Source organism: Bos indicus x Bos taurus, chromosome 10 (genome assembly GCF_003369695.1).
Source record: "Bos indicus x Bos taurus breed Angus x Brahman F1 hybrid chromosome 10, Bos_hybrid_MaternalHap_v2.0, whole genome shotgun sequence".
Classification (NCBI taxonomy): Eukaryota; Metazoa; Chordata; class Mammalia; order Artiodactyla; family Bovidae; genus Bos; species Bos indicus x Bos taurus.
In genome coordinates this window covers 69,640,945-69,659,579 of record NC_040085.1, presented here as the reverse complement: position 1 = coordinate 69,659,579, position 18,635 = coordinate 69,640,945, and the positions used below count along the sequence as shown (strand labels likewise).

At 38.3% G+C, this 18,635-nt stretch overlaps 1 protein-coding gene across 4 annotated transcripts in view; it reads left to right on the top strand.

The window, feature by feature from the left end:
- WDR89 (WD repeat domain 89) overlaps window positions 1-14,705 on the top strand; it is a 47,156-nt gene extending 32,451 nt beyond the window's left edge. For 3 of the 4 annotated variants that reach the window (XM_027554277.1, XM_027554276.1, XM_027554275.1), the window contains one exon: window positions 13,395-14,705. In XM_027554277.1, the coding sequence (XP_027410078.1) occupies window positions 13,425-14,585 (1,161 nt within the window). In that variant the 5' untranslated portion in view covers window positions 13,395-13,424 and the 3' untranslated portion in view covers window positions 14,586-14,705. Of the gene's footprint in view, window positions 1-4,643; window positions 4,781-13,394 lie in introns of all 4 variants that reach the window. The other variant, XM_027554274.1, reaches the window with a different exon arrangement.
- Window positions 14,706-18,635: the final 3,930 nt, after the last annotated feature.

Below are 18,635 nucleotides of genomic sequence, written 5' to 3'. Positions count from 1 at the left end.
AAGTAATGTCTCTGCTTTTGAATATGCTATCTAGGTTGGTCATAACTTTCCTTCCAAGGAGTAGCGTCTTTTAATTTCATGGCTGCAGTCACCATCTGCAGTGATTTTGGAGCCCAGAAAAATAAAGTCTGACACTGTTTCCACTGTTTCCCATCTATTTACCATGAAGTGATGGGACCATATGCTATGATCTTCGTTTTCTGAATGTTGAGCTTTAAGCCAACTTTTTCACTCTCCACTTTCACTTTCATCAAGAGGCTTTTTAGTTCCTCTTCACTTTCTGCCATAAGGGTGGTGTCATCTGCATATCTGAGGTTATTGATATTTCTCCCAGCAATCTTGATTCCAGCTTGTGTTTCTTCCAGTCCAGCGTTTCTCATGATGTACTCTGCATATAAGTTAAATAAACAGGGTGACAAGATACAGCCTTGACGAACTCCTTTTCCTATTTGGAACCAGTCTGTTGTTCCATGTCCAGTTCTAACTGTTGCTTCCTGACCTGCATTCAGATTTCTCAAGAGGCAGATCAGGTGGTCTGGTATTCCCATCTCTTTCAGAATTTTCCACAGTTGATTGTGATCCACACAGTCAAAGGCTTTGGCATAGTCAATAAAGCAGAAATAGATGCTTTTCTGGAACTCCCTTGCTTTTTCCATGATCCAGCAGATGTTGGCAATTTGATCTCTGGTTCCTCTGCCTTTTCTAAAACCAGCTTGAACATCTGGAAGTTCATGGTTCACATATTGCTGAAGCCTGGCTTGGAGAATTTTGAGCATTACTTTACTAGCGTGTGAGACGAGTGCAATTGTGCGGTAGTTTGAGCATTCTTTGGCATTGCCTTTCTTTGGGATTGGAATGAAAACGTAGTTTAAAACATACACACAAATTTCTCTACATTTGTTATATAAAAGTTTTCTGAGAAACATTCAGCTGACATTAAACCAATGTTGCTTTTTATCCCAAGATATTCTCTAGGATATATTGGTAATGCATATGAGTGACTGTTCTTTAATGTCCAGTATAGTACTTTTGTTTGGAGAAGGAAATGGCAACCCACTCCAGTGTTCTTGCCTGGAGTATCCCAGGGACGGGGGAGCCTGGTGGGCTGCCATCTATGGGGTCACACGGAGTCGGACATGACTGAAGTGACTTAGCAGACTTAGCAGCATAGTGCTTTTGTAACTACCATTAGATTTTTCCCGTTTGCCATCGACCTTGCCAGTAACACATGTCATGAGACATCAGCAGTTACTTCTTCCAAATTCTCTGCTAACACCTCTTCCCTTAAAAAAATAAGTATAGTGTATGTTTATTATACAGATAACATAGCCTACGGAGAAGGAAATGGCAACCCAGTCTGGTATTCTTGCCTAGGGAATCCTGTGAACCGAGGAGCTTGGTGAGCTGCCGTCTGTGGAGTTGCACAGAGTCGGACACGACTGAAGCGACTTAGCAGCAGCAGCAGCAACATAGCCTACACCTATTTCTAAAAAATCTGCTAAGTGCTTATGATAGAGACAGTATAGTATAGGAGTTAATTGTATGTATGGGCTCTGGAACAAAAATACTTGAGTTCAGAAGCCAGCTTTTTCAGAACCTCCCTCCCGCCTCCCACTCCATCCCACCCTCTAGGTTAGCTGCATGTTAGCTGTGCTTTTCTTATCAATTTAATGAACATAATAGTACTTATGGGATTATATCATCATTGTTAAAAATTTTAACAATATGGAAAAAGTACTGAAGAGAAGGCAACATATTCCCTCCATACACACACACATACATATACACATGCACTCCAGATACTTGAAATACATTTTATGAACATTATTCCAAGACCTTTCTTGTGTATATACAGATAAGCTGAACAGAAGCATGCATGAATAGGAAAATTTTTATTAAATATAATATTTACTATTTATATAATATTTATTATTATATATTTTCTGTGAATAGTATTGCATTTAACTTGGGTTTAATTAAAAAAAAATAAAATGAAAGAAATAGCTAGAATGTTGGTGTTTCTTTGATATGAGTTCCTTTGCAAATTCCCTTTGAGTTAACCCAAAGAAAAGATGAATGATATTAAAAATTGGAGTCATTATGCTGTGGAGTTTTTCAAACTACATCTTTCAGGTAGCGTCTACATTGACGATTAACTGATGCAGGCAGATGTAGGTTTTTCTATTCTGCAGTTAGCCTTTCATGTGATGATTGGCAGAATCAGACTCCTTTCATTTTATGACTCAACCACTCTTTTTTTTTTTTTGGTCGCACTGAGCCTTCCTTGCAGTGTTCGGTTTCTCATTGCGGTGGCATCTCTTGCTGCAGAGCACAGACTCTCAGTGTGCGGGCTTCAGTAGTTGTGGCACTCAGGCTTAGTTGCTCTGTGGCTTGTGGGATCCTCCTGGACCAGGGATCGAACCCGTGATTCCTGCACTGGCAAGTGGATTCCTATCCACTGCACCACCAGGGAAGCTTGACTCAACCATTCTTTAGGGCCTTGGAATCCTCTGCATCCAGCCAGCAGGTGGGTGAAGAGAAGGTGAAGAAGGCATCACCTTTTGATCACCTGACCCAAATACAACCGTTGCTTCACTACTACTGGCAGAAAGTCATCACAGGCTAGGGCTGAGGCAATCTTTGCTGGGGGACCTGGACCCTTTTCCCTTCTGGGATGCCGTGAATGTCCTGTACCAAATCGCAGGTATATCTATTCCTGTGGGCTGCTTCTCATGTCCTAAATTCAGTGTGGAGACCTTAGAAATATAGTAGGCAGCCCTCCTTCACCCTTCTGTACCCTTCACATAGCCATGATACATTTGTCAAAACCAGAAAACACTGGTATAATACTATTGACTAAAGTACAGAATTCATCTGGATTTAACTGGTTTTCCCACTGATATGCTTTTTTTGGTTAAGAATCTAATCAAGAATACCACCAATCTAATCAAAAATACCACCAGTCTCTCAGACCTTCCTTCTTTTTCATGACTTTGAAATTTGAAGAGTACTAGCCACATATTTGTAGGTTGTCCCTCAGTTGAGTTTGATGTTTTCTCAAGAATAGGCTGGGGTTATGAATTTTGGGGGCTTCCCCAGTGGCTCAGGAGAAGGCAATGGCACCCCACTCCAGCACTCTTGCCTGGAAAATCCCATGGACAGAGGAGCCTGGTAGGCTGCAGTCCATGGGGTCGCTAGGAGTCGGACACGACTGAGCGACTTCACTTTCACTTTTCACTTTCATGTATTGAAGAAGGAAATGGCAACCCACTCCAGTGTTCTTGCCTGGAGAATCCCAGGGATGGGGAGCCTGGTGGGCTGCTGTCTATGGGGTCGCACAGAGTCGGACACGACTGAAGCGACTCAGCAGCCAGTGGCTCAGCAGTAAAGAATCTGCCTGCATGTTAATGTATGGCAAAACCAGTACAATATTGTGAAGTAATTAGCCTCCAATTAAAATTAAAAAAAAAAAAAGAATCTGCCTGCAGTGCAGGAGCCACAGGAGACACAAATTCGACCCCGGGGTTGGGAAGATCCCCTGAAGGAGGGCATGGCAACCTACCCCAGTATTCTTGCCTGGAGAATCCCACGGACAGAGAAAACCAGTGGGCTATAGTCCATAGGGTTGCAAAGAGTCGGACACAACTGAAGTGACTTAGCACTCAGACACGTGAAGTTTTGAGAAGAATGTCACAGAATGTCATCACATCACATCAGGGGGCAAGTGACAGCAACATAATTTACCACCAGTGATATTAACCTTGATTGGTTTTTAAGGTGGTATCTTCTGGTTTTCTCTGGTTAAAGTCTCTTTTTACTCTTTCCTTACTCTGTTCTTTGGAAGCAAATAATTAAGTCCAGCCTATACTCTAGGAGAGGAGAGTCATTTATTTTTATCAATACGGATTCATGGCTATTTATTCTTTTTTACCTAACCCAGTGTTATTTTGCTGCTCAAATTGGTCTAGAGTGACCAATGGGAGATCATAGCTCTTGTGTCTTTTTTTTTTTAATCACTTCTTTACTTTTGGGCACTATTTGTTGCTTTAGGCTCATCTTCTAGTTCCCCTGTCTGAGACCTAGATTCAGGCCATTTTTCCAAGAAGATCAAAGGGTATTTTTAATAGGATAGATATTAAACCTCTCTAATTGGTACCTAACTTAAAGAATCTTGGAGAAGTTGACTGAGAACTTGAGTTTCACTTCAGTGAAAGTATATTTTCTTCTAAAACATATTGAAGTTCATTTGCTATTTAGAAATGTATTTTTCATTATGAAATGAAAAAATCTTAAAAAACACTCACTCAATTTGATATGTCAATGGTTTGTTCAGAATTGAGAGTTATTGGTTTGATATTTGTGTTCATGAAATTTTGGGTATTGATTCATTTTTTAAAGAATAGTTTTAATATAAAAGTAACAGACTGCTTTCATTTTTTTTTAAGCTGTACAATGGTAGTTTTTAAAACGTGAATGTGAAATGAAATAAGGCAAATCAAATGAAAATTTATTAGAAAGGAAATCAATATTTGCTTTTTTTTTATGCCAAGAATTATGTTCACTACATCCTTCTGTGTTCCATGATTTCTTATGTCCTTGTATCATCACTGTATATTGTAATTGTTTCCTGGTCTTTCTCCCAGCCTTTTGAAGACAGCAAGTGTGTTTCTCATCTGAATCTCCATCATTTAGCATTTTACTTGGCTATAAAAGGCACTCAATATCAAGAATATCCATTTCTATCCCCATTTTAAAGATGAAGAAACTGAGGCTTACAGAGGTGAGGTTAGGTTAATTTGTACAATGATGACTTTGCTAGTTTGTGGTAAACAAGGATTTGAACTTAGGATGTTTTATTCTTAAATATATTGCTTTTTTATTGTACCACATTGACAGACTATTGACATGCTGGAAATTAATTCACTGCATTATTTCCAAATTGACAATCTCTGAAAGTATTCATAAGAAACATAACATTTGACACCTCCTGCGAGAGGAAAGGGGCTTGAGGACAGAAATGTTCTGGAAAGACATTAGTTTTGGAACCTTTTGAATTTTGAACTGTGGGGCTATTTTAGATATTCAAAAATAGATTAATTTAAAAATACACAGAAACTTAGCAGATAGAGTTTTATATTAAGTTTTAAAATATTGTATCATTTCACTGGTTCATTTTTTGTTGTTGTTGTTGATGTCTTTAGAATCAAGGATCCTACCAGTATTACTTGGCATAGATTTTTATAGTCTTCTGACAATTCCTTTTTGTATCCAGTTTTTTCCCTTTTATTTTTGGGAAAAAAAACAAGTAAAAAGGTAGGAAAGGGAGAGGATAGAATGATCAAAATCCCTCTCTTTAAAATGAGTGAAATTTGACTTTTTAAAATATGTTTCCTAAGTCTTTCTTTTAGAAGCCTCTTACATTAAGTCAGAATAATAAACAATGAAATCTTGGTAATAAAACCCAAAAGTAGGAAGTCAAGAAACACCTAGAGTAACAGGCAAATTTGGCCTTGGAATATGGAGTGAAGCAGGACAAAGACTAATAGAATTTTGCCAAGAAAACACACTGGTCATAGCAAACACCCTCTTCCAACAACACGAGAAGACTCTACACATGGACATCACCAGATGGTCAACACTGAAATCAGATTGATTATATTCTTTGCAGCCAAAGATGGAGAAGCTCTATACAGTCAGCAAAAACAAGACCAGGAGCTGACTGTGGCTCAGATCACAAACTCCTTATTACCAAATTCAGACTTAAATTGAAGAAAGTAGGGAAAACCACTAGACCATTCAGGTATGACCTAAATCAAATCCCTTATGATTATACAGTGGAAGTGAGAAATAGATTTAAGGGACTACATCTGATAGATAGAGTGCCTGATGAACTATGGACTGAGGTTCGTGACATTGTACAGGAGACAGGGATCAAGACCATTCCCATGGAAAAGAAATACAAAAAAGCAAAATGGCTGTCTGGGGAGGCCTTACAAATAGCTGTAAAAAGAAGAGAAGCATAAAGCAAAGGAGAAAAGGAAAGATATAAGCATCTGAATGCAGAGTTCCAAAGAATAGCAAGAAGAGATAAGAAAGCCTTCTTCAGCGATCAATGCAAAGAAATAGAGGAAAACAACAGAATGGGAAAGACTAGAGATCTCTTCAAGAAAAGTAGAGTTACCAAGGGAACATTTCATGCAAAGATAGGCTCGATAAAGGACAGAAATGGTATGGACCTAACAGAAGCAGAAGATATTAAGAAGAGATGGCAAGAATACACAGAAGAACTGTACAAAAAAGATCTTCACGACCCAGATAATCACAATGGTGTAATCACTCACCTAGAGCCAGACAACCTGGAATGTGAAGTCAAGTGGGCCTTAGAAAGCATCACTACGAACAAAGCTAGTGGAGGTGATGGAATTCCAGTTGAGCTATTTCAAATCCTGAAAGATGATGCTGTGAAAGTGCTGCACTCAATATGCCAGCAAATTTGGAAAACTCAGGAGTGGCCACAGGACTGGAAAAGGTCAGTTTTCACTCCAATCCCAAAGAAAGGCAATGCCAAAGAATGCTCAAACTACCGCAAAACTGCACTCATCTCACATGCTAGTAAAGTAATGCTCAAAATTCTCCAAGCCAGGCTTCAGCAAAACGTGAACCGTGAACTTCCAGATGTTCAAGCTGGTTTTAGAAAAGGCAGAGGAACCAGAGAGCGCTTTGTCCTTTCTTGGTTTTCATGGTGGAAGAATAAGGCTCATGGATTTTAGCCAGTGGTTCAGTATTAGGCTTCTCTGGTGGCTCAGAGGTTAAAGCGTCTGCCTGCAGTGCAGGAGACCTGGGCTCAATCCCTGGGTCGGGAAGATCCCCTGGAGAAGGAAATGGCAACCCACTCCAGTATTCCTGCCTGGAGAATCCCATGGACGGAGGAGCCTGGTGGGCTACAGTCCATGGGGTTGCAGAGAGTCAGACACGACTGAGCGACTTCACTTTCACTTACTATAGCCTTTTTCCATGTTGGTGTGTTTTTTGGCAATCATTCTGCTCCCTTTTTTCTCCATCTGCTTATGCTGATGTGTAATTCCTCCTCTCAAAGCCTAATAGGCATATTCTTTAATTAAAGTCAACACTAATATTTTAGTACTTACACAGAAGAATAGCATAGAATTGAAATGAACACAGGTTCACAGGTTTTGAAGTTACAATTTGGATTTCAGATCAAACTCCCCCTGTATTTTTCCGCTTATTACCTGTGAGAGCATTGGCAAGTTACTCAGTTTTTCTGAGCTTCAGTTTCTTCTGTGAAATGGTGATAATAATGCCTATCTCATAGGGTTAAATGATTAAGATTAAAAAAAAAAAAAATACTAGATGTAAGTTTCCAGCACACAGTCTAGCATTTGTTGAACTCCAATTATGATTGTTTTCTTCTCTACAAGCCTCTGCCGTCCTCGCCCACCTTGCCAGTTGTTTTAGTATTATTGTAGTTATGTTATTAATGTGGATTGTGTTGTTGTTAAAGACCATCCCGGAATGACTTTTCTCATTTAGCTTCTCCCTACATTTAGGACATTAGCTGAATCTATGCATTTTACCATCATCAGAGTTCCTTGTGGTCAATGGGCAATATTAAGTATGAGCTGTGGGGAATTGGATTTTCTGACCCAAGTCTGATAAATTGTTTCAAAAGAAAACTAGTCGTTTATCCAACATATAGTTTAAATACAACTGTTATTCTTTAGTAGAAAACTGTAATAGTATTTGTTGCTTATGCTGTCAGATCTTTCAAGTATGATGAACATTCATACTGGAAAGATAGAAATGCATCTATTTCTAAACATACTGCTCATTTCTGACTTCCTACACAATAATACATGGCCAAGGATTTTTAGTATAGTGCCTTTTGTAATCAATAGTTTCTAAATAGGTATAAAATGTGTGTTTTCTTTTAATCCTTTTTTCCATCTTGTTTAAATGGGAAAGAAAGCTACTTCCTCTTCCGCTATCTGCTTCCCTGTGGCTCAGCTGGTAAAGGATACGCCTGCTATGCAGGAGACCTGAGTTCGATCCCTAGGTTGGGAAGATCCCCTGGAGAAGGGAAAGGCTACCCACTCCAGTATTCTGGCCTGAAGAATTCCATGGACTTCTTCTATAGTCCATGGGGTCGCAAAGAGTTGGACACAACTGAGTGACTTTCACTTCCATTATGGAATTATTTAAGCTAGCTAGGCTGTCCCTCAGATTTCATATTCAAACTTGGTCAATTCAAAAATAAGAGGAATGCCTAGTTGCAGTTAGATGTATTTATAATGTACTTTATATATAGAAATAACACTTTATTGGGTTTATTTTAATAGGAAATAAAATGAACATTTTGATTGATAAAGATAACTTAACTCTTACTAAGGCAAAAGCCCCAGAAGAAATACTTAATGTTTAGGGATGTTGTTATCAAGTGAATCAGCTCTCAGTTATCTAAGGACTGTTCCTCAGATTAGAGATTAATGAGCATTTTCCATCTAGTGTGTTTCAAGATGGCTTAATGAAAACTTTTTAGCCAACATGGCTTTAGACTCTACTGAACTTCCTTTATCTGGACTTCTCCTCCTCATCTCTTCTCCGTATTGGGAAAGTACAAAGTGCAGTGTGATTTAAGAGGTGGTGGCAGTAACTGCCTTCCCTTCTCTTTCTGTTCTGTTCTCTTTGGGCTTATCTTCATTCCTCTTCTTTTCTCCTCCCTATTCTTTGCTTCAGTATTCTTTTCTGTTCTTTTCTATTTGTGCCGTTTTTCATTTGTGTGTGTGCATTAGTATAAGAAAGGCGTCCTCAGCTCTCACTAGCCTCTTGAGATCTAAAATGCTGACTTAGCTTCCTTTTATGTATCTAACAGAAACAAATAGGGAAAATATTAAAATTATGGTTAATCTTATTTGTTTTCTTTATACATTTTTGTTAGGTTGAACCGTATAAAGTTGTCAATATTGTTTTGATCTCCAGAAATAGATTGAACCTTATACTTCAGTTAGTAGCCTGCAGCAAAAGATTTGAAAAGGGATTGGATGAGAGCCTGAATAGGAGAATTGGATATTCCCCAGAGATTCTGGCTTAGGTAATTGAGTAGATGAGAATGTTGTCATGGTGCCAATACCATCGACCAACATGGAAAACATTGAAAAGCATAATTTGGTTTTACTTTTAAGGAGAATGTTTCATGGAGGGGAAGCATAAATAATCAATTTAACTTGGAGTTGTAGTGGGATTCAAGGAGAGATGGCTAGTTGACACTTGGAAATACGGACTTGTAAATAGATGAGCTCATTGGCATGTAGGTGGCACTTGAAAACATGAATTTCAATGAGGTTACTAAGTGAGAAGAAAAGAGAGACTATGGCTTATCTTGAGGAATGGGAAGAGAATCATGCCAAAAAAAAAAAAAAACCCTCAGATAAGGGCATACACAGAAGTAAAAAGGTTTATTTATCATTTTACAATGATTCATTAGTGTGTAAAATTAAGATTAACTGTGTAACCTTGGAAGTTATATTTCAAATATGGCTCATTTGCATAGGCATATTAATGTGTTAAAACATAAGTCAGAGGTTTTCATCTTTTCCCAAGGAGGTTAAAGTAATATTTTACTGTTTGTATCTGTGGATGAATGAATATAAGCTCTATAATACTGAGAGCATTGTGGGATCTACCTGTCTCCTAACATCTTTCTCTTTTTTTGAAGCACTGTACTGCATTTAAACGGTGTGTCAGGTGGAACACTACTGAGATTGTTACCATTACTGCTGTCTTAAAATGTTGGTTTGCTGTAGCATTCCATCTGGGCCCCACTCTGCCTGCATCATCGATCCCAGAATCCTTTGGATTAAAGCCTTGTAGGGGACTGTTCCAACTCGAAACAGACTCTCTGGGCAACACTGTTGGGGGGAGGAGTACAGCACTGCTATATTGCTTGGGGGTAGCAGTGCACAGCCGTAGTCCTATAACTTACTGTTAACTTAAAAGTCACATTCAGCTTTCTTATTGCTTAAAATTCTCATCAATCTGATATTTCATAGGCAGAGATCAATATGAAACAGTAGCAAAGAATTCTTTTGTAATCTTATTAACACTGATTATTTCAAGAATGGGTAGTTTTTTTTTATCTGGAATTAAAAAGGGTTTTTTTCTTGAAGTGTGTAGGCAGTATACTCTTAAGTGAACATACATTTTAGGACCTATTTGAATAGCTTGTAGTAAAAAAAAAAAAAAAATTATGTTAAATAATGTTTCTTTCACAAATATAAAGTCTTTATATTTCCTTTTTGTGCTTTATTTAAAGTACTGCTAAAGAATGCCATTATGTTACTAATTTCCATAAGCAGAGCTCTCCCTGCAAACATACAGACATATGAGATATCATTTTAGGTTTATTCTGCTTCTCCTGGAGCTCTTCAGCTCTTTATGCATGAAAGCTGAATCAATTATTCATTCATTTATTCAACAACCATATTGATAACAAAAAAGGCAAGAAAATCAGGTAAAATCAAGTTTTTCAAAAATATTGAGTGAAAAGAGCAAATTGTAGCAAAGATAACATATAAATGTGATGCCATTTTTAGAATTTCTTAATCAGAAGTTGTATCTATCGTTTCATTTGTTTAAATAAAAAACTGAGGCAAATATGGCAAAATGTTAACATCTGTTAAATCTAGGTAATCCAGTATTTGAGTATGTTTCCTTTTTTCTACACTTCTGTGTACATTTGAAATAGTTCATAATTAAAGCATTTTTAATTTTTTATTTAACAAAATGGGCAATATGATAGGGAGTGACCAGCCACTTCAGGTTGGTTGATCAGGGAGGTTCTCTCTGGGGAGGTAACATATTGAGACCTGAATAACAGGCAGGAGTTAATCACACAAAAAATGTACAGATAGTATTCCAGACAGAGAAGTAGCTACTGCCACAGTCCTGAGACAGAAGCATGACGTGTTCAAGGAGAGAAGGCCATTTAACCTATCTGGTTATAAAACCAACAATTATGCTGTGGAGGTAAATGATCTTCTAGTCTCTGAATACTTAAAGGAAGCTCACTATTTTCGGACTTAGTTTATTCTTATACAGAGTTGTTCCGTCTAGGGACTTACGGACTAATTGTGATAATGACATATCAAAAGCACACAGAAGCTGGCCTGAGGAGTTTCTCAGTGGTCAGGTCAGAGACAGTTTGAGCACCAGCAACTTAAGGAAGTGTTCAAAGTTGTTATTATGAGCCTCTATGATGTGATGCAGTAAGAAGTCCCCAGCATCACATAACAGAGAAGGCGATGGCACCCCATTCCAGTACTCTTGCCTGGAAAATCCCATGGATAGAGGAGCGTGGTAGGCTGCAGTCCATGGGGTTGTGAAGAGTCAGACACAACTGAGCAACTTCACTTTCAGTTTTTACTTTCATGCACTGGAGAAGGAAATGGCAATCCACTCCAGTGTTCTTGCCTGGAGAATCCCAGGGACAGGGAAGCCTGGTGGGCTGCCGTCTATGGGGTCACACAGAGTCGGACACGACTGAAGTGACTTAGCAGCAGCAGTAACAGCAGCATCACATAAATTGTATCCCTGATAACAATGTTAAACTGGAATCTAATCTCGAAGAGGAGACAATTAGAAAAATCTAGAATATAGGACATTTTATGAGACAACTGGCTGGACTTTTCGAAAAATTCAATGTTAAGAAAACAGAAGATTGGGGAGGTTCTCTGTGTCAAAGTATTTAGAAGTGAAATGATATTTTGTCTGCAGTTCACTTTCAAATAGCTCATCAAAAATGCATGTGTCTGTGTTTATAGAGATAGAAGAAAACAAGTTGGTGATCCTCGGAGGTGAAAGACTGTGTGTATGTGTGTGGGTGTCCATTGTACTATTCTTTCAACTTTTGTTAAGTTTTAAAATGTTCAAAATTTAAAGCTGGAGAAAATGCTTATTCTTCTTTTGAACCTCAATCCAGCTTTTAATATTTTTTGCCTGTTGGTTTAATTGTGCTGTTTGGAGCCACTCGGATAGATTTGCATTCTCTACCATGTGGTGTTAGTGTTATTGGTAATGGTGATCCTGGTCATTTTTATGTAACATTTGTTGAATGCATACACATTATTTCAGTTAATCTTTCTAACCACTCTTGAGTTCATATTCATTTCTCCTTGTAAAGATGAAAAGACAGACAGCTAAAAAGCTATCATTAAAGCAACAGAAAAAAAAAAAGCATTTCATCTTACGAATGAAAATGTGAATTTGTGAGGCTGGCAAGAATATTCATTTGGTGAAACCAAGATAGAAAAACTTGGGATAAAGTCACTAGACTTTATGCATATTTTTCTGGCCTGGAACTTGTTCTATATACAACCTACCATTGAGAAGCAATCTGGTGTGGTGGTGAAGATCACCGTTTCTGAAGCCGGAATGCCTGGGTTCAAATTCCAGCTCTACCATTTGCAAGCTGCTCCTGCCTGAGAAGCATATCTCTGCAATTCCTACTGGATACCTCTATTAGCTTTTTTTATCGCTGCTGTAACAAATTACTGCAAAATTGGTGGCTTGAAATGACATACATTTTTTATAGCTCTGGAGGTCAGAAGTTCAAAGTGGGTCTCACTGGGCTAAAATCAAGGATTAGCAGAGTTGCACTTTCACGTGGAGGCTCTAAAGGAAGCTATTTCCTTGCCTCTTCCACTCTCTAGAGGCCACCCAATTATTGGCTTCCCGCGCCCAAACCAGTAATGTATCTCTCTGAACCTTTTTCCACAGGAACATCTCCCATTGATTCTCATATTCTGCCTGCTTCTACTTTTAAGGGCACTGGTGATTACTTTGGGTTCACCCAGATAATCCTCAATAATCTATTTTAATGTCAACTGATTAGCAACCTTAATTCCATTTACGACCTCAATTCGTCTTTGCCATGTAACCTAACATACTCATAGGTTCCTGGGATGAAGGCATGAACATCTTTGAGGGACTATTTTTCTGCCAACACATCTGTGTTAGATTCTATAACTGTATAAGGTAGCTGGGGCCAGGAGAAGATGATCCCAAAGTAGAGATCCTGGCTAATGCTGAGGACCATGAGTAGGACCAATAATTAGGTTTGAGCTGAAAGGAATTACTAAGCAATGTATGTACATGTACATACATTTTTATAATCTCTTACTGGCAGTAGATTCAGTATATAAAAAGTGGTTGAATTAGAAGGAAGCAGCTGAGTTTTAGTTACATCATGGTAGGGGAATGATTAAAATATTAGATTTTATTTCTGTTTTCTTGTGCCAGCTCTCAGAGGGAAATGTTCTTGATTTAATTACAATGTAGAGACACTTTGGGTTTAATTTCAATTTTTGTTTTTATTACAGATTTTTACTACCCTTGGATGCACTCCTGATATGGAGAAGATTGAAGAACAATTTGCCAACTTGAACATTGTTAAACGTTCCTCAGAAACTAAAGAGCCTACTTACCTGCTTGGCATAGACACATCAAAGACTGTACAAACAGAAAAAGGAAGCTTGGTTGCTGTTTTGTGTTCTAATGGATCAATCAGAATACATGATAAAGAAAGGTTAAATGTAATACGAGAATTTAGAGGGTATCCTGGACTTAATGGAGTCAAGTTTGCGAATTCCCATGACAGTGTGTATTCCTCATGCACTGATGGCACTGTGAAGTGTTGGGATGCTCGACTGGCCAGTGGAAAACCTGTCCAGCTGTTCAAGGGTTACCCTTCCAATATTTTTATCAGTTTTGATATCAGCTCTAATGATCATGTCATTTGTGCTGGTACAGAAAAAGTTGATGATGATGCGTTGTTGGTATTTTGGGATGCAAGAATTAATTCTCAGGACTTGTCTACTACCAAAGAGCCACTTGGTGCATATTCAGAGACACATAGTGATGATATCACTCAAGTACGTTTCCATCCCAGTAATCCAAACATGGTAGTCTCAGGTTCAACTGATGGCCTGGTAAATGTATTTGATATTAGTGCGGATAATGAAGACGATGCACTGGTCACAACCTGTAACTCAGTTTCATCAGTAAGTTTTATTGGTTGGTCTGGGAAAGATTATAAACAGATTTACTGCATGACACATGATGAGGGATTTTGTTGGTGGGATCTTAATCATCTGGATACAGATGAACCAATTACATGTTTGAACGTTCCTGATGTCAGAGAAGTAATTAACGTGAAAGAAGGGATTTTGGACTATTTGATTGGTGGCCTATATCATGAAAAGACGGACAAATTGTTTGTTGTCGGAGGGACAAACACAGGAATTATTCGCATAATGAACTGTATGACATCAGGATTGGTCCATGTGACCAGCCTTCAAGGAGGGCATGCTGCTACAGTCCGGTCCTTCTGTTGGAATATGCAGGATGATTCTTTGCTAACTGGAGGAGAAGACGCACAGTTGTTACTTTGGAAACCTGGAGCAGTAGAGAAGACATTTACAAAGAAAGACAGCATGAAAATAGCATCCTCTGTACACCAGCGAGTTCGCGTTCACAGTAATGATTCTTATAAGAGAAGAAAAAAGCAATGATGTTACATTGGGCGTTTACTTCATAGGTTTTATAGTTGCAAATAATTATTTCTGTGTACTACCTGTGGTAGACATGTTAAAAGCTCATATATAAATAAAAACAAGCCAGTTAGCAAACAATCCTGGGAAATGCTGAGAATGGTTTAATTCAAGTCTTCGTGTATTCTAAAATTATTTTTTTAAAGCTGCCAGTTGAGTATATAATCAGTGAGTTGAAAGTAAAATTACATTCCTCATTTTAAAAACCCATCTGTTGAATTAGTAAATGTTGGGTTTGAAGAAATAGCTTTGATAAGGGTTTTTTAGAAGTAGATGGCTGGTGTGACTTTTAAAAACAGGTGGTTTGGGTTGTATTTTTTAAGCTCAATTTTTTACTTTTTTAATCATCTTTATTATTTATAAAACCAAATAAGACTTTTTTCTTTATTTGAGAAGCCCCCACTTGCTTAATACATGTAGACTACACTAGCATTGTAAGTTGAGTTGCAAAATCATGTTCAACTCTTTGCGACCTCATGGACTGCAGCATGCCAGCCTTCCCTGTCCTTCACTGTCTCCCAGGGTTTGCTCAAATTCATATTCATTGAGTCAGTGATGCTATCCAACCATCTCATCATTTGTCATCCTCGTCTCCTTTTGCCTTCAGTCTTTCCAGCATCAGGGTCTATTCCAGTAAGTCAGCTCTTTACATCAGGTAGCCAAAGTATTAGAACTTCAGCTTCAGCATCAGTCCTTCCAGTGACTATTCAGGTTGATTTTCCTTGACTGGTTTGATCTCCCTATAGTCCAAGGGACTCTCAAGAGTCTTCTCCAACACCACAGTTCAAAAGCGTCAGTTCTTTGGCACTCAGCCTCCTTTATGGTCCAACTGTCACATCCGTACATGACTACTGGAAAAACCATAGCTTTGACTAGACAGACCTTTGTTGGCAAAGTGATATCTCTGCTTTTTAACATGCTGTCTAGATTTGTCATCGCTTTTCTTCCAAGAAGCAAGTGTCTTCTAATTTCATGGTTGCAGTCACCATCTGCAGTGATTTTGGAGCCCAAAAAAATAAAGTCTGTCACTGTTTCCACTTTTGCCCCTTCTATTTGCCATGAAGTGATGGGACTGGATGCCATGATCTTAGTTTTTTGAATGTTGAATTTTAAGCCAGCTTTTTCACTCTCCTTCCTCCAGCCTGGCATTTCACATGATGTGCTCTATATATGAGCTTCCCTTGTAGTTCAGTCTGTAAAGAACCTGCCTGCAGTGCAGGAGACCTGGGTTCAATTTCTGGGTCGGGAAGATCCCCTGGAGAAGGCAGTGGCAACCCACTCCAGTATCCTTGCCTGGAAATCTCATGGACACGAGCCTGGTGGGCTGCAGGCCATGGGGTCACAAAGAGTTGGGCACTACTGAGCGACTAACACTTACTCTATAAGTTAAATAAGCAGGGTGACAATATACAGCCTCGTCTTACTCCTTTCCCAATTTTGAACCAGTCATTTGTTCCATGTAGGATTCTAACTGTTTCTTCTTGACTTGCATACAGATTTCTCAGGAAACAAGTAAGGTGGTCTGGTATTCCCATCTCCTTAAGTGTGTGTGTGAGTCACTCAGTTGTGTCTCACATGCGTTTGAGACCCCATGGACCATAGCTCAGCAGGCTCCTCTGTCCATGGAATTCTCCAGGCAAGAATACTGGAGTGGGCACCATTCCCTTCTCCAATGGATCTTTCCAACCCAGGGATTGAACCTGGGTCTCCCGCATTGTGGGCAGATTCTTTACTGTCTGAGCCACCAGAGAAATATTTTCCACAATTTGTTGTGATCCCCACAGTCAAAAAAAAAGCAGACTGGTGGCACTAGTAGTAAAGAACCCGCCTGCCAATGCAGGAGACATAAGAGATGTGGGTTTGATCTGTGGGTTGGGAAGATCCCCTGGAGGAGGAAATGGTAACTATATCTTTTCCTGGAAAATCCCATGGACAGAGGAGCCTGGCAGGCTACAGTTCATGGGGTCACAAAGAGTCAGACACGACTGAAGTGACTTAGCACTAAAGTCAAGACTTTAGTGTAGTCAATGAAGCAGAAGTTTATGCTTTTCTGGAAACCTATTGCTTTTTCTATGATCCAGTGAATGTTGGCAATTTGATCTCTGGTTCCTCTGCCTTTTCTAAACCCAGCTTGTACATCTGGAAGTTTTTGGTTTACATACTGCTGAGGCCTAGCTTGAAGGATTTGAGCATAACCTTACTAGCATGGGAAATGAGCACAGCTGTGCGGTAGTTTGAACATTCTTTGGCATTGCCCTTCTTTGGGATTGGAATGAAAACTGACCTTTTCCAGTCCGGTGGCCACTGCTGAGCTTTCCAAATTTGCTGACATATTGAGTGCAGCACTTCAACAGCATCATCTTTTAGGTTTTTAAATAGCTCAGCTGGAATTCTATCACCTCCACTAGCTTTGTTTGTAGTAATGCTTCCTAAGGCCCACTTGACTTCACACTCCAGGATGTTTGGCTCTAGATAAGTGAACACACATTGTAGTTATCCGTGTCATTAAGACTCTTTTTGTATAGTTCTGTCTATTCTTTCCACCTCTTAATCTCTTCTGCTTCTGTTAGGTCTTTACTCTTTCTGTCCTATTTATATTTAAATACACTGACATATTTAAATATAAATACTCTAAATAGAATTAAACTTTTTCAGAAATAGTGATTTTCATTTTTGAGAAAAGTATATTTAGTAAATTTGCATTTATACTTTTAATACTATTTGCATTTTTGAGAAAATATGTTGAGTAAATTTGCATTAGTACTTTTAATATTATTGGTTAAACAGGTATTTCACTGATGAAAAGGAAAATATCTTGCAAAATTTGTTTTGAAACTCAAAGTAAATATACAAAAGTGAAAGTATTTATAAAGCAGAATGACTTTTTAGTTTCAAAAGATTCCAATATTTTGTGATAAAATTTTCTTCTAAAGTGTTTCCTCCATCCATAATTTTAAACTTGAGTTTTTGTTTACTGCTAATTTTTCCATACTTCCTTTTAACTGTTTCTCCAAAGAATCTTAGTTAAAAAGTTGATCCTTCTAAAGGTTTGGTACCTTATCTATGAGACTGTAGCACTAGGGGAAATTTTTTTTCTATAGAACATTTGTAACTTAAATTTAGATATGATCTAACTTAACTCAAGTGAGACTGAACAGTAAGTGAAAGTGAAAGTCTCTCAGTAGTGTCCGACTCTTTGCGACCCCATGGACTATATAGTCCATGGAATTCGAGTCAGAATACTGGAGTGGGTAGCCTTTCCCTTCTCCAGGGAATCTTCCAAACCCAGGGATCATACCTGGATCTCCTGCATTGCAGGCAGATTCTTTACCAGCTGAGCCACAAGGGAAGCCCACACAATAGATAAGTAACTATTAAACATATTAAAAATACATGATTCTTATTTCAAGAAATTCAACTATGCTTGGTATTATCCAAACCATACACCTGAGGGTAACTTAGGACTTTTCGTTTTTCTCTTAATCACTCACCAAGTCCTGTGCCATTCTACTTCCTAATAGAAGTAGAAACTTGTCATCCTTTTTTTTTGCTTTACCCCTACCACTACTGCCTTAGGTAAGACTTCCATCATTTCTCTCCAAGATTATAGACTTTTATCTACTCCAGTTCATTTTCTCTATTCTTCTTGACTGAACATCTAAAACACAGGTTTGATAATGCCTCATGCTGCTTAAAATCTTTGATACATTTAGATCTTTTGATAGAGGACTATGTAAAAATGAAAAGCCATGTTTTTAACATATTTAGGATATGAGGTAATGCTGACTATGGTGTAAGTGGGAAAAAATTCAATTATTAAAATGAAATAAGAGGCTATCCCAGAACTTGTCTTCAGGTTGAAAGGCCCAACAAGACTGTCAAGTGTAATGACAATAATAAGACCACCCAATTTTTTCAATGGTCAAAGGATCTGAATAGACATTTCTCCAAAGAAAATATACAAGTGGTCAATAAACACACAAAAAAAGATGCTTAATATCATTAGTCAGT